The 22531-nt window shown below is 40.7% G+C and overlaps 1 protein-coding gene across 2 annotated transcripts; it reads left to right on the top strand.

Annotated features, from left to right (window-relative positions):
• Nucleotides 1–7089: 7089 nt before the first annotated feature.
• On the top strand, nucleotides 7090–20168 carry LOC125706817 (sal-like protein 1). 2 transcript variants are annotated; one of them, XM_048973658.1, is made up of 4 exons: nucleotides 7090–7874; nucleotides 14015–17385; nucleotides 18469–18951; nucleotides 19685–20168. In XM_048973658.1, exons 1-3 carry the CDS (start codon nucleotides 7802–7804, stop codon nucleotides 18907–18909), a joined length of 3885 nt encoding a protein of 1294 aa, XP_048829615.1. In that variant the 5' UTR covers nucleotides 7090–7801; the 3' UTR covers nucleotides 18910–18951; nucleotides 19685–20168. The 2 variants fall into 2 exon arrangements, with proteins under 2 accessions (XP_048829615.1, XP_048829614.1); XM_048973657.1 differs by having other exon boundaries at nucleotides 18469–20168.
• The last annotated feature ends 2363 nt before the right edge of the window (nucleotides 20169–22531 follow it).

The raw sequence follows: 22531 nt of genomic DNA, 5'->3' as shown, positions 1-22531 counted from the left end.
CAAATCCTGGAGTCTGAGCTAATCATAGAGTCCAGGTATTTATCGCTCGTTTTATTCACACTTGGAAAGGACGTGGTCAGTCCTTCTGATCACGCATCTCCATACATGGTGCATGGATCTGTTGATTTGCATGCTGTTTTGGGACCTGATTTTGTTCCCCTATATGTCGCTCGCCCATCAACCCCACAAACCCCAAAGCAGGTCACTACGCGAAGCCACTCTTTCTCACGTCAGTGTTTTACATCTTTTGTCCTGTAGCATTTCGGTTCTATAGGATTTCTTAAAGTGCCATTTCAGACATTTATAAAATTAGCAATTTTTTTGTCCTGCAAATACTCCCCAACAGGTCATGTCGCAGGTCCTGGGGTCCAAATCCATGATGCTGCAGTAAATGTTACCCACTCCCTGATATGTGGAAAAATGCCTATCATGTTTTGTAGTAGATTTTTATTTGCGAAGAAATTATGTGTAATATTTACAATTAATATTTTAGGACCAAAATTTTGTCTGAATGTCAAAATATGTAAAATGCAGAGCTTATCCATGTCTTTTTGTAGTCCTCAATATTAATTTCCTACCAAAATATTACAAAAATTACAAAAAAGTGGGTAGAGGTGATTCGCATCACTGTGCTCACCCCTGTCCCCACAACAACACAAACCATGAGCTCTCTCTCTCTCACACACACACACACACAAACACACGTGCACACACACACACAATTATATCTTTGTGGAGACTCTCCATTTATTCCTATGGGAAAAACTCTAATCCCAACACGTTGACCTTAACCCCTAGCCTGCCGTAAGCTTAACCATAAGTAACTAAGCAAAATACAAGATTGGCATTTTTACTTTTTTGATTGCATTGAAAGATCTTTGTGGGGACCCGAAAAATGGCCATGACAACATAAAAAAATAGGGTTTTATTACATTGTGTTGGACATTTGTGTCCCCATAATGTAATATAAACCTAATCCACACATGCACACACCTTTTTCCCCTCACACACAAGTGCTTGAGAGATCATGTGTGACCCAGAAGTTGTGGGACCCCACTGCTTACTAGCCCACAGTAACCACTTCAGGTCCAGTGCTGGGCCCTGACTGAGGGAATCGCGGCGGCTCGTCCCTAGGGGTGTTTGTCAGGAGATGTTCCTCCCCTCCACCGTGTTTACAAATGAAGGGCCACAATTGGCCATTCTCGGGGGGGGGGGGGGGGCACTGTGAACCCCGGCAGCCTTGTGGAAGCCCAGGCTCTCCCCGTGAATATTAACGAGAGCCGGGGGCTATCAGCACAAAACAAAGCTCGGTTTGAGTGTCAGGGCTGATAATGGAGCAGCCTCTTTCACGGGGTATTCTGGGCACTGGGAGGGGGGAACGGCGGCCGTGGAGGGCTGAATGGGACAGGAAGTGGTGTTTGTGTATGTGTGTGTGTGCGTCTGTGTGTGTGTGTGTGGGGGGGGGGGATAGCAAACTTCATTGAAAGGAGACCTGTGTCTGTAGGAGAAAAATACTTCAGACATGAGATGCTTTTTAATGGTGAAGCGACCAGTTTCTCTTTGCGTTTTTAAAACAGGTCTTTCCTAACCCTGCACAGTGGAGAAAAGAAACTCAAGCAGTTGTCTCAGATTCAGTTATATCAGGGTAAGACCTCCAGAAATATTTTGCACAAACTATAATACAATAGGCAATACATTTTATCATAAAGATTAAGCAAACAAATATATGTGAACTGATTATTTTTTAATAAAATATGTTTATACCATTAATTGCGTAACTGTGCCATTCAGAGTCACTGAACCATTAACTGTACCGCCTTACAAGCGTAAATTTATGGCGGCATCCTGACATCACCAAGGGTCTGCCACCACTGGAAGCAAGTGAAGACCCTCGTGACGGACGTGTGTCCGCTGCGGAGGCAGCTCAGCGCGGTGAGAGAGAGCCGGCCTGCCCGCCCACTCCTCCGCTGCAGAGAGGCGGGAATCAGCGTAAGATCAAGAGCTCAGCCTGCAGCCAGCAGGTCCGTTTGCCAGCCAGAACCTTCACGCTGGCTAGCGGGAGCAGTGTGAGAAAACGAAACGCTCCTTAAACACTTCATACCATCGTTTATTTCTCTAATGCAGCAGTTTTGAAATAGAAATACTTTTTGCTTGCAAGTGTAAGCAAATGTTTTCTTCTTACTTACCTATTTTTGTATTTATGTTCTGAGCCGAACTTAACATGCTTCCCTGCGAAATTACTTTGATTTCTCTAAGATGTCGGTAGTGTTTGCCTTTCCTCCAAAGCCAGTCTCCACAACAGATGCTTCTGTCTGTGATTATTTATTGTCACTGACATATGCCATTTCTTTTGTTTAATTGTTAGAGCATTTTCCTTAACTGTATCTGCAGTTTATCGTTCATTCAAAGTGTACAGACAGATAATAATTAAGACTCACCAGTTAAACCGTTGCTGGCATGTAAAGTTGCTGGATCTCTTAATATTCTTATTACGCATCTCCAGACACAATGATGCGGGTGCGTTTTAGAAATATGAAAGCAATTTAGGAAGCTTTAGCATGACGAAACCAAAACACAACCGAGGGACAAGCGACGTGGAGAAAAGCGCTCAGGAAATGCCGGGTGAACGAGCGCCACTTCCCATTCAGTTAGGCGCATTTTGTCACTCACTCTGGCATTAACTTGGTACGAGGAGGCAAGCCCTGTAGCAGAATTCCTTCAGTGCATCGGTAAAGTTGATTTGTTAAACTACCCCGGGATGTCTGGGTGTGTATGAATCTACTTCGTGTAAGCTTTCACGCCGGCTGCGGCTGCTCCATGCCGCCCGCTCCCGGGGCTGACTCTCCCACCTGGCTGTCCGGACAGTGCACTCTCACATCTCCGCCTGCTTTCCTTATTTGAGGTCACCTCCAAAACTGCCTCTCGCTATTACTGCAGTTGAGGGAACCACATAGTTACATAGAAAGAAGCACATATTGTATATATTACCTACCAGTCATGTCTTTCACTTTTATTACAGTTTTTAAGCAATATACCTCAATAACTTCTAAAAGCAACAGAAAATGTATTAATAGTCTGAAAACAGGTGAGGGTTATTGATGCTGATTGACAATGCAGGAAGTTGTGGATGATAAAACAAGGAGCGCAAGACAATCCCTGAGCAGATAATAGGAAGACGGCGAAGCAATGCTAATCATTTAATTAGTGTCGACCACTCTCTGTTTGTTCTAAATGTCAGTGTAGATGATTTTCCCAAGATTCTACCTATGACGTTTCTAGTTTTGCACATGTCATTTTACTATGCGGTGTTTCCGATTTTGTTTATTAAAATTAGAATTTTGAGTATCTAAAACTAAAGGTTATTATTTATTGTAGTATAATTGGGTAATAGAGCAGAACTGTATATTTTACTATGTTGGTGTGTATGGATATTTCGAAAGTTGTTTCTTAAATAAATAATTCAACAAATTACTTCTTGTTCTTTTGCAAATGTATTGCGTTGATTTAATTCAACAAATGTCACATTTATTCAGTGTGAAATTTACTTTTTAAATGAGTGTACATTTAAATTTTTACCCTAATTAAATAAGATGAAATGAAAATAAAATACTCATTTATTCAGAGAGTTTTGTTGCTTCTGTTGTCCATAAGGATTTTAAGCAAAATAATGCAGTTTAAAAATCAAAATTAAAAATCTACATCACGTTATTGTACTCTTGGGTACACGGTTAATGCATCATCACTTAAATTAACTGACATTAGAACATGATGATTATAGGCCTGTCTAATTGTGGAATACAACAAAGGCTTTCTTATGTTTTGTATTGTACACCTTTTAATATTTCAGTCATGTAGGATAGCACTAAAGTAAAGTACAAGGAATTGGAACTGTTTTGCCTAAAATACTTCCAAAACGTGTCCTTACAAACTGTTAAAGACCGCTCAACTTTTTTTCCAAACACTAACCGGCTGTGTATTTGATCATAGTAAATAGGCCTATAATTGATAACTTGAATATAACACCTAAAAAGTAAATCTAGAAATATAATCCTTAACGCATGGTGCAGTAGTACTTTATCGATCAGTGGAATTAAAGATACACTTATCGTCATCAAGTTCTATTTTAAAACTCCAGAGCCTAGATGTTTTGCTTCTAATTTTTACAAGATATTCATTTTAATCAAAAGCAACTGCTCATACTTTCTTCTTGCTTCGTCCCATATGTTACATGTTCGTGAATTACAGTGGGTAATTATTTAACTTATTTTACGAGGTTTTTTGTCGTTTTTTTCGCTCTTTATCTTCTGCTCTGAATGAATAGGAGTAAACAGGGCGCCTTAAAATAGTCGCAAGTTATTCCGTCTATTCGAATGTAGATCACGTTGATAAAGTGCAGGAAATTATCCACCGCAAAGGGTATAATGAGCGGGACAATGTAAGTGCAAAGAATGGGTAACAGGGTACCGCAACACTGGGGAGAAAACACCGCCATCTCTAAACAGAACGTTTTTTTATTATTATTTTTTTTAATTTAACATATATTTATGTATATATTTAACATATTGCCTGTCGTATTATACATGGGTACTTCCCTATAGCCTAATTACTTTGCCTCCTAGTATGGGATAATAGTTTACTAATTTAATTTAGTAATAGCAGATATCGAAAAGCACGTCTACGTTGTTAAACAACGATGCTTGAACTTTTAATAAAATATTAATACAATGTGAAAAGATCACCAGACAGAAACACTTTATACATTTTCGTGCAAAGTATATGTATATACACACACGATTGAATAATGTCAAACGCTATGTATTTTCGCACAGTAATCAGTTATCTGATGTCTGCAACGATCGTGAGAGATGTTCCTCCACAGCCTGAACCCTTCAAGCCTGTATTGATTGGCGCGTATCGCAGATGTGTGCGCATCATGCCCACGGAGCAAGACTTGTGTCACATTCTCCAATAGCAATTTAAAAATACGCTGAGAGGGACTAGCCTTTTACCACAAATAAAACCTATCCGTTAAATCACTACACATGTAGTTATATTCAAATGTAGCATTTTCCTGCACGTTCATCCTGTCTATTTGTTTGCATCAGAATGTGTTACTTTGTATATATGCTGTCTTTTATTAACGTTATTAGATAATCGAGAACTTGTGTATTACTTTTAAGAACAGTGAAATACCATATATGTTGATTTTCACGTATAGTTTGTGATGATCTTTTGGGGTCCTATCCTTAGCACCTGACTTCTCTCCATCTCTTTGTCCTTCTCTCGTTAGTGCCATTCATTCTGTGATTGTTAACACAATGTAGCCTGACCGTCCGAAGTGAATCTCGCTCAAAGTGCCTTTCGCTTGACTGCTCTGCAAATCACCCTGTTTACAATCTCACACCAACACTCACATCAATTAAGTTGCCATTGATTTTTCAGCCAGCGACATTATAATACTGCGGCTATTTCTCCTTTATTTCTTCTCCATGTTTAGAGGTTATACCTGCTCAAAAGAAAGCCGAATTTATCTCGGGTAGATTAATTTTAAAATACAATTTTGATTGGTTAATTTTATCATGGTTATTTAGAGCCCTTCCTCACTATAATGGTAATTTTACCCCAAATGAGAAAATGTTTTACTTATTTTTGCACGGGTCTGGTGTGCGTTCTTGGACTATAATAATAATCTAGGTGATAAACATGTTTTTTTATATATTGTACTATAATTAATGTATAAAACACGACGCACCTTTGCCCAAAAATTACCAGGGTTGTTACTGCTTGTGAACCACAAATATCAGTTTCCCACTCACAAAACAATACTAAGGGTTTTTTTTTCTTTCTTGTCATTAATAAATAAATAACAGACGTTCTAAGTAGGTAGCTGACGCAGGAAAGAACTATATCCATCTACCCTGCAGCTGCTCTTTAAATATTCAGTGAAAAATAATGGCATCTGAGGAATCACCTATAGTAACGTTATTATCTTCATTCTTCAAAATCACCCCGACTGATAGCTTCGTTTGTCTTTACCACATAATAAATCTGCCGACATACTGAATGCTTCTTGGGATTCTCCAGGGACTTTTATTACGAAACCACCGCATCTCACACATTATTAATTATGCGACATTTTTATTGAATTATTTCCAAAGAACAACTTTCATTACCATAACAGAAAATTGCATTGCTTCTTACTGCCATGATTGTTTTATTTTGACATCGTAATGTATAACTGTTTTAATCTTAGATTTCGCCATAAATAAATAAAGGGATATATAAATAAATAAAGAATACTTTAGTTCCTGATTAATATATTCAAATAACCGAATTCAACAAAAACGTAGCCTATTTTTAATTTCGGATTCGTTTCGCTGTTAAGGCACTGATAACTTCAGTTTAACAAGTTTCCATTAATAATAGTTATATTTAGGCCTATATTACCAGGTACAACTTTTGAATGTATTTCAAAGTCCCGTCACGGCTGCAGATATTAGGCTACTTTCTTACTTCTGATTAAACTGATATACTCTAGCCTAATAACTACTAACCTAATAACTGTAAGGAGTAGGGTACTTCCCCGACAGCAATCCTGTGCTCACTAAACAATCTTACAACTGGTTAATAAAATGTACCGCATGTGCCGATTGTTTTATGAGACCTGAGATTTACATTTACAAATTAAATTCTCGATCGGTTTTCAGTATCTTATTTCACCGTAACTGTTTAATATCTACACTCCTGAAAAAAACATACATTGACAAGTTAAACCACGAACTCATAAACACAAATGACATTTTTTACCAAATATGCGCGCAAAGGCAGTAATGCATTTGTTTCCATTGGTAAAACGGGACACCTCGATATTCCCCCTTTTTCAGCGATCGGCCACTTGCTTGGCACGCACACGCACTCATGCACCCTGTCGCTCCCTCACACATGCGCGTGCGCGCGCAACCACGCGCGCGAGCCCGCGCTCCTAGTCTATGATAGAACAGACCGGTGACCAATAGCATCACAGGTGGGTTGGGCTCCAGATTGTTCACAGAGTTGCATGGGGATCTTAAAGTTTGTTTGTTCGCGGAATACAGTGCCTACTGAAAACGTGTTAGCTACACTGTACGGCGATGATCAGATTACTTTGACTCGGAATATTTCAGGAATTCCATGGATCACCCATTTTTTCTCATCAAGACTAGACACGAAACTTAATTTCACTTGTCGATTTACCTTTTTTCACGTATCGCATACTGTACTATGGTAGGTGAGGTGTTTGACGTTAGAGATCCGAAAAAGGTGATGTGTGGAATAGAAGCACTTGTACAGAGTTGCGTTTTAGTATCGCCTCTGGCCAGGTTGAAGTATTGAAACTTTTTTAATACATAGAAGAGATATAGCGGAACGACTGGGAGCGACACTACAAATAACATTTCAGTACTAGCCAAGATAAACTATGCGTGGCTCCCAGCTGGTTGCTAAGAAGGGTTAAACTGTATCTGAAAGCCGTCGGAGAATCCTGCCTTTCCCCCACACGGATCAACTCATTGGATGGGAGCTGAAAGAGAGACAAGACTCCCCAGCAAATCAGGAGCTAATTGATTAAAGAGACTTCATTTGAATAGGGGGCTGGCGATGTGCCAATTGCCTTTCAAAGAACCCCTGTATGATTAATCGCAAAGCATTATTGATAATCATAATTATAGCAGGACACATGCGCGGTGGATGGGCTCGATTTCCGTAATTCTGAGAAGATTTTTTGGTAATTTTTTATTCTGCCCTGGCTGATGTGTGAACCAGCATGTCGCGGAGGAAACAAGCGAAGCCGCAGCATTTCCAGTCGGACCCGCATCTGGCATTATCCGAGCACAATGGTAAGTTATAGCCGAGCAAGAATCAAATACACTCCCCCATTTTTGAGGATTAACCGTAAACCCAAATCATAAATCGATGTCGTCCGAGGTTTATATTTTAATCAGTTTGATTGGGTTTTCAACTTGGACAGGATTAAGTGTTTAATTGTAACTTTTTAAATAGTAGTTAAGTCAGCCGTGTTGGAGTTTCCACAACATGTAATTTGATGTTATTTAGGTTGGTTACTTTTATTGTGTGTCTGTTTCCAGTCGGTGTGCCAATGACCAGTTTCACTGTTTTTTAAACTTTGACCAAACATATCTGTGGCTATTTATGAATAAACTCTCAGAATAATGAAGTTAATGTAGTTCCTTTATTGGTAACTAATAGTGAAACATATTTGCATAATAAAAACGCACTTTACATAAATAATACGTTGTTACCAGTTTTTCACGAGTTGCTGCTTCTTCAGATTACTTAAGATGAGCTTTTGTCCTTCACTATAGGAATACTGTATAGTTCTCGCACACATTGTAGTATTGGATCTTTTTCACTGTTTCAGCTAGGTTAGTCCAAGTGTAATATATATATATATATATAGTTTTAAACGGTTATAAACTGGTTGTTCCTCTCGTTGTACCATACAAGGATCCTGTGTTAAGCTTAATAATGAATGTTCTGTTTTACACTGCGAATTGATATTTCGCAAAGCAGAATAGTGTGCGTCGTTTGCTCAACTAAAGTAATATATCGCAATTAATAATGGATATACTTTAAATTCAGTCTACTTATGATGTTGAAATGAAGTGGGAGTACTGTGGGCATTCCTTTACAACGAGTAAATTATGATGTCCTTGTTGAAAACTGGGTATTTGTCGAGACAGCGCAACATCTACAATCAAATTATATTCGTAAACGTGAGCAATTAATAAAACTTGTAAAAGAACGATCCCTTTCACTTTGTCGACCTGATCTTATCCGGTAACCAGCTCCTCAGTCTCTTGGGGGGAACATCGGATGCAGAACCGCGTAAGTGTGAAATATCTTCGCTGGAATGTTACTTCAAAAGATGTGCTTCCGACGGACATAAGTTCACGGAACATTCACTCGTTGTTCATCATCAAACCAATGAAATAATAAATTATCAAAACCGGGTCTAAATTGTATTATAGTTGTATAATATACGAAGCATGTTTCAGATCACAGCCAGTCAGTCCTTAACTTTGTTCAGCGTTTTCGTTTTAACGCCCCAAAACAGTTTTTTTAAGGTGACATTTCTTAATATACACGAAATACACTCGAGATTTAAGATAAGTTCTTATTTTAGTGACTGTAGACATTTGACGAGCTGTAAATGTAGAATCTGTAGTCAGATATCGCTTTATAAAGTTTCAGTTTACCATAATATAAAGTTAAATGCATTGCAGCAATGTTGTTTTCTAATAAATACCAGGGCCTGCTGGTGAATTCGCGGAAGCTCCTACTCCTAATCTTTAGCATTTCAGAGATTGCGTTGTCCAGAAGAATGCTTTTACTGCATCTTACGACAGGGACCACTTAAAATTTGTCCTAATCCGAAATCCTTATGATTTCATGTTAGCTTCTCTACCACTCTGTCTTAAAAAGGTCTGCAGGTCAACATCTATTCACACTCAGATCTTTCGCTTACTTTAAGAATATACGTATGACTTGCGTGGCACTTTTCCTATTTTATTCAAACATTAGACCTTTAAAAATACATGTAGTATACATGTGTTCTCTTTCACTACTGGAATGCCGTTTTGTGCTTTTTCTAATTAATAAACAGTACAATGAACAAATTTTTGGTATCTTGACCAGCATATTATTTAGTGGTGCACAGTATATTGTTCAATATAGTCTTTTATGTCGCCAAAGGATAAAATACAATATTCTTGTTTAATTTTTTTTATTGCTTCAATAGTGAACTTTAGGATTATTAGTTTCAAAATTAAGTATACAGAGATTGTTTTGAAACAACAGGTATATTTAAAAGAAAATGCAGACTATAACTGTAAGTATTTAGATCAAAATTATGTTTTTCTTTAGCTGATAAATCAAAGTTTCTAAATGAAAAATGTAAAAAAAACCAGCAATCGCTAGTACATTTCTCATTTAATAATTATGTCAATTTTATGATATTCGCTGACTTGCTGTACAGACATCTTTTAACTTTATGTAAGTTACCAAAATACCTTAAAATAAATTCCGTGTGGTATATTTTTAAGATGGGTGCTCTTCTGCTTGGGTGTTTTACACAAATATAAACTTATTATGCAGTACTGCTGACACATTTTACATCTACAGTAAATATATTTAAATAGTGTTTTTAAAAAAAAAAATGCAGTGTAGATTCAGTTGTATTTTTTGTGTTATATTTCAGGAGATCACTGTTGTCTTTTTCCATACTGTGCAGAAGTTGCTTTTGTACATTGTATTGGTTTTATAACGCTCAGTTCCCACACACTGACATTTTGTTGTCTTGTAAATGTCCTCCTTTGCGTGCCTGCGCTGGGTCATGTCACACACACGCCGGATCGATACAAAACCCAGTGTATCCCGGACATACTTGTCGTGACTGCGGGACATTTTTCCCTTAAATTTAATAACTCGTGAATAACCACATTTGTCGCCCTGTCTCAATGGACAGCGGCCTGAAACGTTGAACACAGGACGTAAGCTGAGATGCGCTCAGCGTTGGACTTGTCGCCCCGTTGTTGGAGAAGTCGCCCATTTAAGTTGTTGCCACGGGTGTGAAAACTGCTATAATTCTTGGGCACGGAAACCCTCGCCGAGTCTGGGGGTGTCCTTTCTTGGCGCACCTCCAATCCCCGGGAAGCCCCCTTGTTACGGAGACAACAACGAGGGCGTGAGCATGGTGTTGGGGATGTGGTCGTGATGGCAGTGCAGACAACTCGGGCCAAAAGCTTATGGGGTTCACGGTGGGGGGGGGGGGGGGGATAAGGCCAGGCCCCTGCTGCAGTCACTCGTCCTGCAGGCTCAGCTGCTGCCCCTCTGCTGTTTTAACCTTTGTGAGCCCCGCTTCACATGGGGATTATGGGAGTTCAGGGGAAGCACGGGGTTCCCCCGCAAGGGGCTGTTAACCCCTAGGCACCACACTGCGGGCGGGCGACGGCCTCCTAGAAAGCTTGTACTTTATTTGAGAGGGGGGTCTTAGCGGCCTCTTCGTTTATCTTTAGCCCTGTATCCCCTTTGCCCCCTATGTCAAAGCATGATTGACACAGTGAGTGAAACTTAGCGTTCGTTTGTTTTCTGTTATTTTTTTTTACCTGTTGAATAGTGAAGGTTTTGGTTACTTCTCCGCAGGCTATTTATATAACGCAGTATTAGGTACAGCCCTGTGGCCACCCTCTATGCTTCCTCTTCTTCATCTCCCCCCGTCCCCAAAAGCCTGGGGGGAGCAGAGCTGGCAGGCGGCGGGTTTCTCTCGGCAGAGATTGGTAGCTCCGACGGATGCCCGGAGCGGAATCAGGGGTCCGACGTCCAGCTGGCTCGCCTCCCCTAACCTGGCCGACTCCGAGGTGATGTCAGCGTTGCTGGGGAAGGCCGCTCTTCCTTTTAACACGTCTTTATTTTACATCCCAACAATTTCTTGAGTCTTTCCACAGATTCCTTTTCACCTTCCTCTTTTACGATGGCGTGTTCTTGGTGACCATGGGCAGGCTTTTCTTTACACCGTATGCTCATTTAATTCTCTTTCATCCGCAGGGATGCCGAACGATGATCGTTCGCTGCATTTTCCTTGGAGAGAAAAACAGTATTTGAATATTCTGTGTAGTACGTATTTATGGAAATATAATGAACGTGATGTTTTCCTGCAGGACCGACACAGATTTCTGTCCAAATTCCCTATGCGTTAAGCAAGTTTTTCTGCTACGAAGAGTTTTGTAGAATTAAACATTTTGCATGCATGAGGAAGATATTGAAATTATTTGTTACATCAGAAAAAAATGAAATCAATCTTTAATCTTTTTCGTTACAGCGATGTAATATAAAAAATAATCCTGTGAAGTTTATTCCCCAGACTCTATGAGACGTTGGTCAGTACGTCTGAAACAGAAAATAAATGTGTTTATAAGCAGAATCAAGTGTACAAACGCTGAAATTTTTTTGTGTTAGCTATTTGCCCTGCGTCAGATTTCATAATCATGCTCCATTGATGACGGGCAGATTTTAAACAGCTGATGAATTCAGATTTTTTATTTTTAAGACGATGCATGTAGCAGTCTGAATATAATGTTTTTTGGTTGAGTTAAGCAGGTTGTTTTGCATTCTGAATCCATCATTCAGATTTAAAATTGCAATGCAGGTTTCTCCAAAATGTTGACTCAGCTAAACAGCATTAAACTATTTTGAGATCGCTTCGTTTGTCGGGCTGTCCAGTTTGCCCCTTATTTACCAGTATATTACTGGATTTATTGGACAAATAACTTTATTGCGCACTTTTATATGTCCTTGTCCTTTATTCTTAAAAGTCTCTGTCCACAAAAAGTGTAGTTGACAATATTAACTTGTGAATTTGCACGAATCAAACTCAGTAATTTTTGTGAATTGCTAGTTACATGTATTTTCTATCACAAAGCACAATTTAGTGTGAATTTATGTGCATTGTGCATTTGGAAAATACTGCTTTATGCTTTTGCCAATACCTGCGCAACTTGCTCTTTTCAAATTCACACGGCATTTTCATTAAGATACTGAGGACACTATTTTTTATTTATTCATTTTTTAAAACCTGTCTTGACATCAGGTACCATTTCCAATGTCCTCTCACAGGTATAACATATGCATAACATGTAATGTTTGTTTTGGAAAACTTCCCAAAAATATTCGTTTGATAATGTGGGATTTTCTAAATATTTAGGTGATGTTGTTTGTTCTTTCCTGATTTGTCCCGTGATTTTTGATTCTATTTTGAATTTATCATGCTTGCGTAACCTGAATGAACGCAAGTTTTGTAATGCAACCAGTGCACTTCTGCTAATCTGCAAGAATTCTTTCTCACAACCAGCATTTATGCAGGTAGTTTGATGGTAATATTGTAAAGGTGTCTGGATATATTTCTTGTGCGGTTTGACAGTGCAAAGCTGCATTTTGATTGCTTTTGGATGACTGATGTTTCAGTGCAGGCCAAATCTAGCAAGGTAATCCTAGCATTAAAAATCTGCTTTGAGGGGTCACTGAGTTGACCGTGTAGTATTGTGCTGCTGAACTTGTTGATCTGATAGTCAGTCTCCAGTCTGCCTTTTGATTGGACCAGATGCATATATTTTTAGAATAAAATAGAATAATGATATGACTTTATTGATCCCCATGGAAATATTTTTCTCCTGACTTTGTCTTTACACTAGTATTGTAAATAATCTTGAATAATATTACGTAATAAGTATTACTATATTTCTTAAAAGGAATTTAGATTTTTATAATTACATTTTAACAGTTTATTTATATGGTGTAACTTAGCTTTGTAGGTTGGAAAAATAATCATTTCAAATTGATTTAGTTTTTTTTTTAAGTCTTTTTTTCCCCCCCTGGGTTCAGATTTAGCCGAGTTGTTTAAAATGTCCGATTGGCTACAGGACGCAATCTCCACGCCAAAGGTTGTTCCTGTCAGACCCTGATTGTAGCCTGAATGGTTACAAATTAGTTTAGTAACAGGGATATACTTGAAAATAGTTGAAAATAAGCAGACCTGACAGCAGCTTGAAAGTCTAATAAATCCTTCAGATGGCTGTTTTGCACCCAGTGGGCCAGTCAACAATGAAGAGTATGAAAAATTGGAAATCAATACCCCTCCTGAAATTTAAGTCCCAGTGTCTGCACTTCATAATGCTTTATATTTTGATGGATTATCTGAAGAAAAATGATTATCTAAAATAGTGGGATTGACAAAATGACATACATCTTTAAAAGATCCGTTTTAAGCAATACTTGTGAAGTGCTATTGATTTTTTTTAATCTCTCTACTTGAAGCACAGTATTTAGGTTTTCCTCTCTGTCCTTGTGGGAAGTTTAAATTTAAATAGGTTTACTAGCAAAGGAATGTAAACAGGAGAGGCTACATCTCCAACTACAGCATATTTCTATGGAGTAATATTTTTGTACTTTGTTGTGTTTCCAGGGGACGCGGAACCCTACTCGGATGTCATCCCTGTTAAGGACACTGATGCACACGTTTGTAGCTGCTGCTGTGCAGAGTTCTTTGAGCTGTCCGATTTGAAACAGCACCAGAAGAACTGCACCGAGAACCAGCTAGTCCTGATAGTGAATGAGAATCCAGAATCTCCGTCTGATGCCTTCTCCCCAAGCTCACCTTCTGTCTACCCAGACGAGCAGATGATCAGCGTGGCTATTAAAGCAGACCATGGTGATTGCCGGGACCTTTTCGAGCCCTGTGTGCTCAATAAAGAGGAGTCGATGGATATGGAAGCCCCCAAAATTCCGAGTAACCATAGCAGCAATAACTGCAGTCCCATCATTGACGACAGCAGCGGTGTCATCGCCCACAGCAGCCAATCCGTGGACAACATAGAGGCATCAGCATCTTCACCTCAAATGGACAACCTGACTAAACCGGGCAACTTTTCCATGATCAGCAGCAACGTCATCATTGAAAACCTGCAGAGCACAAAAGTCGCTGTAGCCCAGTTCTCCCAGGAGACCCGCTCTAAAGGCGGCAGCAAGATGGAGGCCCCGGCCTTAATGGAGCAGCTCCTGGCCTTGCAGCAGCAGCAGGTCCATCAGCTGCAGCTAATCGAGCAAATCCGTCATCAAATAATACTGCTGGCCTCCCAGAACCCTGAGACACCTTTGCCCCTCATCTCCTCTCAAGGTGCGATACCGAAACCCGGGAGTCCGCTGACCACCCTCAGCTCTCATCTCTCCCAGCAGCTGGCTGCTGCTGCAGGATTAGCGCAAAGCTTGGCAAGCCAGTCGGCCGACATAAGCAGCCTCAAGCAAATGGCTACAGCAGCACAGCTACCACAGAGTAAACCTGGTAGCGGCTACATCCCCCCTGGCAGAGAATCCTCTCAGAACACTGGCACGATGGCAGAAGTAACACTTAGCGAGCAGCCCTCTGAAAAACAGCCGGTGCATCCTCTACCCAGCAACCTGCCGTTGACAAATACACAGGCGTTCGGAATAAGTAGCCTGTTAAACTCTGGGGCAAACCCACTTCTACCTCAGTCCCCCTCTGTTACCCCCTTGTTCTCTAATTCGCTACCTAGCATCAGCACAATGGTGGAAGACCTGAGCTCCCTGTCCGCCCTGGCACAGCAGAGGAAAGGCAAGCCAAACGGATCCACCGCCTTTGAGCCCAAGGGCGCCCCGGAGGAGGCCTTCTTCAAGCATAAGTGCAGGTTTTGCGCCAAGGTGTTCGGGAGCGACAGTGCCTTGCAGATCCACCTGCGTTCACACACTGGCGAGCGGCCCTACAAGTGCAACATCTGTGGGAACCGCTTCTCCACCCGCGGCAACCTGAAGGTCCACTTTCAACGGCATAAAGAGAAGTACCCCCACATCGAGATGAATCCATACCCAGTCCCTGAACATCTGGATAATATTCCAACAAGTACTGGTATCCCATATGGCATGTCCATGCCCCCGGAAAAACCAGTCACCACCTGGCTGGACAGTAAACCTGTTCTGTCTACTTTGACCACTTCAGTAGGCCTCTTGCTCCCGTCAACGATTCCGTGTTTGCCCCCTTTCATTAAGAAGGAGGAGTGTCACTCTATTGCAATTACCAACCCTTCCAGTCCTGTTAAAAGTGACTCGGGAGTCACAGAGCTTTCCGCAAAGGGAACTGACAGTGTAGCAGAAGAAGGAAACAGGGGAAACTGGCCTACCTCAGAGGGAAAAGCTAAAGAGGGTGATCAAACTTTTAGTCTCTTTACCAGTTGTACAGCAGAGAATACATCAGATTGTACTTCCCCAAATAGGCTCCCTGTGACTACCAATCCACTCATGCCTCTGATGTCAGAGCAGTTCAAGGCTAAGTTTCCCTTTGCCGGCCTTCTGGACCCCATACAATCATCTGAGACGTCCAAGCTCCAGCAGCTAGTGGAGAACATCGACAAGAAGGTGACGGACCCAAACGAGTGCATCGTCTGCCACCGGGTGCTGAGTTGCCAGAGTGCCCTGAAGATGCACTACCGCACACATACAGGGGAGAGACCCTTCAAATGCAAGGTGTGTGGCCGTGCTTTCACCACAAAGGGCAACCTCAAAACGCACTATAGCGTGCATCGCGCCATGCCGCCACTAAGGGTCCAACATTCCTGTCCCATCTGCCAGAAGAAGTTCACTAATGCTGTGGTCCTGCAGCAGCACATCCGCATGCACATGGGCGGACAGATTCCCAACACCCCCCTGCCAGAAAATTACCCAGAATCCATGGAGTCTGACACAGGATCACTTGAGGAGACAAATTTTGACGATTTTGAAAACTTTTCGGATGAGACCATGGAGGATTGCCCTGAGAACGGGATCCCTGACACCCCCAAGTCAACGGATGCCTCCCAGGAGAGTTTGTGCTCCTCTCCCATACAACCGGAAATAATGGGGATAGCCAGCTTGGAGAACCAGAAGCGGATCACCCAGCAGGGGCTGATTGATGAATTGCAGGCTAAAAAGTTGGTGGAAAATGGTATAATGGAGGGAGATCGCATAAGTAATGACTCATCACCTGTTGCAGAGGACATTGAGAGTCAGTGTACTGGGAGCCCCGCTATCTCTGAATCTACCTCCTCCATGCAAGCACCCTCCCCTACCAATTCTGTCCCTGGCCAGCGCACATCCCCCAGCTATGAGGAAAGGCAACAGAGAGCTCTACTGCTAGAACACTCAGGCACCAGGCTCATACAATTCCCCAGTGTGACAGCCTTGGACCTAACGTCTTGCAACCCCTCAAAAGACCCATTAAGCATGCTTTTCCCTTTCCGAGAGCGTGGCACCCTCAAGAACACGGTGTGTGACATTTGCGGCAAGACATTTGCATGTCAGAGTGCCTTGGACATCCATTACCGAAGCCATACCAAAGAAAGACCATTTATTTGCACAGCCTGCAATCGGGGGTTCTCCACAAAGGGCAACCTCAAGCAACACATGTTGACGCACCAGATGAGAGACCTGCCTTCCCAGCTCTTTGAGCCGTCCAATCCTAGCCTCACCTCTAGCCCCACCCCGTCGGTCCTCTCTGTTGGGTCCCTGTCATCCATGATCAAGACAGAGGTCAATGGCTTTCTGCACAGCTCCTCCCATGATGGCAAAGACCCTGCAGTGGGTGTGGTGAACTCTTCAGGTGCCACGTCCCTTGTGCTCCCAGCCGCTCCACCTCGTCGTACACCCAAGCAGCACTATTGCCACACCTGTGGGAAGATGTTCTCTTCCTCCAGTGCTCTGCAGATCCACGAACGCACGCACACAGGAGAGAAGCCCTTTGCTTGTACCATTTGTGGCAGAGCATTCACTACCAAAGGCAATCTCAAGGTTAGCGTGTCTCTTTGTGGCGCTGGTGGGTGCTGGTAGCTGCAGGTGGCATGGTGGTGCGGTGGTCAGCACTGTTGCCTCACACCTCTAGAACCAGGGTCCTAGCCTCCACCATGGCTCCATGTGTGTTGAGTTTGCATGCTGGCATCGTGGTTGTTTTGGAGTTAATTGGAGTTACCAAATTGCCCGTAGGTGTGCATGTGTGAGTGGATGGTGTGTGTGTGTGTGCTATGATGGGATTGCGGCTCATCCTGGGTTGTTCCCTGCCTCGTGCCCATTGGCTCCAGATCCCCCGTGACCCTGAATAGGACAAATGGATTCAGAAAATGGACAGATGGATAAGTAGCTGGATACTAAAGCATGCAGCTGTGCAACTAACTAAAAATGAATTGTTATTATTAATAATAATTACGATAGCGGTTGCTAACCATAGTATTGTTGGGTTGCACAGCAGATATTAAAACAGGTGCATTTTCCAATAGCAGTATAAAATGGGTGGTACGGGTAAAACTAAAGACTTAGTCACAGTTTACATTTTATAGCATGTCAGTGTGGCATTAATTAATGGAAAATTAATAATCAGGCCCTGAGCATTTAGCCACAGACACGTAACACAACCTTTGTTTGAATCTGTCTGCTGGTGTCTCCAGCAAGCACTCATTAAAGTTATTAACATGCGGCACAACCTCAGAACAATCAATAGAGGAGAAAGAGGGGAAATCTGTCTATTTAAAGAGCTTACCTCAGTCAATGTAAATGAATACCCTTTGTATTTAAAGGTCCTGTTTTATATTGCCCATTGCACCCTTTATACAATACAATTTCAAATAATTTTTGTAAAAAGAAACAATTGAACATGCTTTACTGTCACTGTATATTTAGGTTTTCGTGTTGATCATCTGATCGAGATGCTGCGTGATTCACTGATCATCTGTTTCGTAATACAAATTTTAGAGACTTAGAAATGAATTTATGTTACAGATTATGTAAATATAAGCAAACTACAGACAATGTAACACAAGTGTCTGTGTTTTATTTTTAATGTAGCTAATATGTTGCCCCATTCGCTGTCTCATTGCACAGGTGCACATGGGAACGCACATGTGGAATAGTGCCCAAGTCCGTCGGGGTCGCAGGCTCTCTGTGGATGGCCCCATGGCCTTCCTGGGTACCAACCCTGTCAAATTTCCTGAGATCTTCCATAAGGACATCACAGCCCGAGCAAGCAATGGGGAACCAGGGAACTTTTGGAATCAGTATGCCACGGCTTTTCCCAACGGCCTGGCCATGAAGACCAACGAGATCTCAGTCATCCAGAACGGGGGACTGGCTCCTCTTTCCGGGAGCATTGGAAACGGAGGGAATTCTCCCGTCGGCGGCCTGACGGGCAGCCTGGACAGGCTGAGCAGCGCAGAACCCAATGCCGCCCTCGCCAGCCTGGAGAAGATGGCAGGTGTGGAAAGTGGAGCTCATTTCCGGTTCACGCGCTTCATGGAAGACAACAAAGAGATAGTCACCAACTAGACCCGCGGAGAGTGACAGTCCCAGATGTGTATCCCAATACATGTAAGGAACAGTAAAGAACGTCTTTTGCCTTTGAAACAAACGAAAATGTTAATTTCCTTTGTACAATGTACAACATTATTGTTAACGTTTTGTACAATGTACAACATGTTATGGTTTTACGGAACTTATTTATTAGTGATGATTATGATGTCGCTTGGAATCAAGTGTAAGCATTAACAGTCCCACTGGTTTTCCTGTTTCATGTCCTGAATGGATTTGTATGAAGAATTTGAAAATATCCCTAGAAAAGTCAACTTTTCCATATACATCTGCTTAGGTTAGGCTACTTCACCTTGGCTATAAATTATTTTGTATATGTAGTGTGTTTGTTATAAATACATAATATTTGGTGTGCAAATAATGTTTTAGATCTTTATTAAACAAAACGTAAAGGATGTACATAGTATATGTTGATTCTGGGGATCCATCCAGATGTACATGTTTTATCTTGCAAGAAAAAGAACAAGGAACAAAACTTACCTGATCATTAATTTTATTAAGTTTGTAATTTTTATTAAAAAAAAAAGTTTTAAAAAACTTATTTCAGTTAGTATGTAGATGAATATTGACCGATTCCAACAAATTTGTCATTGTATTTCACTTTTCATTTTGCAGAGAAAAAAAAGAGTTCTCAAATATTAGTACCAAAAAATAATTATACCACTACATTTGAAAAAGAAAAAGAGAAAAATGGGTTATGCTGAACTTTAACCTTCAATGGTTTTGTTTTCAGATATTTTTCTTGCTGTGATTTTTTTTAGTTGCTTTGACTGTCATTTTTGTATGGGGGTGCATTCGATTTAGAAACAAAAACTTCATGAAGAGGAGAACATTTTTCAGGAATTCTTGGCATAGTTGTTTGACCCGAGAACGAAGGAAAAAAATACCTTATCGGTGTTTTTCATGTGTATAAAGTGCTGAACTTCCACGTTGCTGCTATGTCTTTGCACCTCCATGGACACCACATGAAAAGGACGTGTAGATGCTGTTGTAAGTACCGTCAGTTATGGATGTACATATACTCATTACAAAACAAGTCCTTCCTGAGCAGGGGATGAATACATGTTTTTATAAACATATGTGTATATACAGTATATATACACAATTATAGATGAAAGGTCTGAAAATACTTGGACTGTTACACGCACATTCTTGGAAAGTTGGAAGATCTTTATGAGTCCGGTTTCTCTACAGTTTAATACCTACTAACAACGGAAATACTGTAATTCTATACTCTAATAGTCAAATACATCAGTTTTGCAAAATAAATGTTGTGTGGGTAGTTTTTAATTCTCGGCTTTTATTTGATATACCCTATTCGTGTACTATATAATGCATTTGGTTAATGTAATTGTCGTTGAATTTGCATGGAATTCCAGCATAGGTGTCTTCGGCTCTTCTTACGCAGGCCTATGCGTTTAGTTTCAGCTTACAGAGCGCAGTGCCACTCACAGCCCCTGTGGTGCCACAGGCAAGCGTCACCCCCCCCCCCCCCCCCCCAGCAAATTTCACAACCCAGTTTCACTTTGGGGGTTGAAGGTGGGGAGTTGCTAAGTCTCTGCCCTCTCAAAAGATGGGCACCCTGGCTGTTCCATCCAGTTAGGTTGTGGGTTTCGCTAATGATCAAAGTCTGCTTAAAAAAAGAAAAAAAAAACTTTTACAGCTTAGTTTTAAAGTCTTTCCATCATTCCTGCTGTCAGCACGGAGGATATTTAATATGAAATAATGCGTCTTATAAAACAATCCCATTTATTAGGACTCATTTTGTGTAAAATTTATATTTTGAATGTTTCATACTTATATTCACAGGTCATCACCTTCTGAATTCAGACCACAGAATTAACTAGGTAAAGTAATTGTATTGGTGGAATAGTTTTGACTTATTATATAACCCACACTTGCATAACTGATTATTAGTAGAAACCAAGTATAAGTCTATACACGGTGGGAATCGACGTTAAAGTATTTGCTTATTTTTATATTTAGTTATTTTTTACCTTGTCGGAGTTTCGTTGTTTTGTTTCTTTAAAATATCTGCAACTTTAATAACTATTATGAAGCATTATGCTATATGTGCTGCAGTGTGTAAGATTACGTAAACGCGCTATATAAGAATATATTAAAGTACTGTTTGATATTTTAACGTAGCATTAGGCTATACATAGTATTTGAAAACATTCAGATTCACTCCCTAAAATTCAGGAATTCTAGTATTCATATACATACCCTTAAAGTATAGTATGATATAAGTGACATGTTAACATATCAGTATAGAAGCGGGTATATTTTTAAATATACAAGACATATTTTCCTTTCTATTCAACAGCTGCATTTAATTTTACACATCGTTGCGCTTCCTGAAAAGCGGGATCTGCTGATTCGAGGCCGCATTCTCTCTCGCTCTCCTCACCATCTTTTTTCTTCTGCTTTCTCAATACTTTTTAGATCTAGATGCTAAATGCTCCTAGTAAAGGTCCGGGGTTTTGCCGATAGATCCACCCCTGCCCCCACCTCAGCCCCTTCCCCCATAGCCTGTTCAGTTAGACAATAACATCTGGTCCCGCTTTGTTTGTACAGATCATAGCTTCTGCATAGTTTATTACCAACCCTATAAATACCTGCTCTGTATCGTTCATTTATTTAGTTTAAACGTACGGGAACGTCCTCAGATATGAGCGTCGCAGGGTTTGTTTATGAAATTGCTAAATGACTTCCGAAAGATAGGGGATGAAATGAAACACGTTACATGTCCCTTCACACATTTTATAAACTAAATTAGGGGGTTATTATATATTGCAATATATACATTTAACAAAAATCTGGTAATAAGTCGAATTAATTGAATATATTTTTTAAAATCACTATTTCAGGATTCATTGATTGTGTAATACGAAAAACCATTTCAGAATTTAAAACGCCGGTGTTATATTAACCTATCAGGAGCTTTCATCATCAATTCGTTTAGCAACATTTGTTCTGATTTTTGGCAACTTTAATGTAATACTTTTTGTTTATTGTGTTCTGGTTTTGTATAGGAAGATCCTTGGCGTAGTGAATGTATTTGATCTTTCAATTTGCTTGAATTTGACACACGCGTAACATGCAGAGTCGCTCCAACAGGAAAGAAGCAGGTGGGTGGGTGATCGCCTGCTGGAAAGCTCGCGAGGACGCGCTGGCGGTCAATTAGTTTTGGTGGGTTGGCCTCGTTTTATTTTTAACTATACCCGAATGTTGTTCTTGTAGAGTCCTTTGTAGAATCCTTATGGATTACGATGCTTCTGTTAAACCAATCATGCAGTTTACTTATTTGCTATATTGTATTAAAACTAAAGAAAGGTTTGCAGGAAACGCATATCCATTTTGACTAAATGCAACGAACGCGCTGCCTTTGGTCACTATTTTCAGAATAGCCATGCAATGATTGTGCAAAAGCTTGCATGGCACTATAGTTTTAAGTATTTATTTGTTTTATTTCCCTCGAAGGGCCGCGAGTTAGTAACATGTTTAGCACTCCACTGCCGATGAAATGCATAATGCTAGTGTTAAGTATTCCCTGGGTTTTATGATCCCGGGTACCGCT

The sequence above is a fragment of the Brienomyrus brachyistius genome, chromosome 13 (assembly GCF_023856365.1).
Source record: "Brienomyrus brachyistius isolate T26 chromosome 13, BBRACH_0.4, whole genome shotgun sequence".
NCBI classification, from domain to species: Eukaryota; Metazoa; Chordata; class Actinopteri; order Osteoglossiformes; family Mormyridae; genus Brienomyrus; species Brienomyrus brachyistius.
Note: the sequence above shows the minus strand (reverse complement) of the source record. Positions and strands in the feature narration are given on the sequence as shown.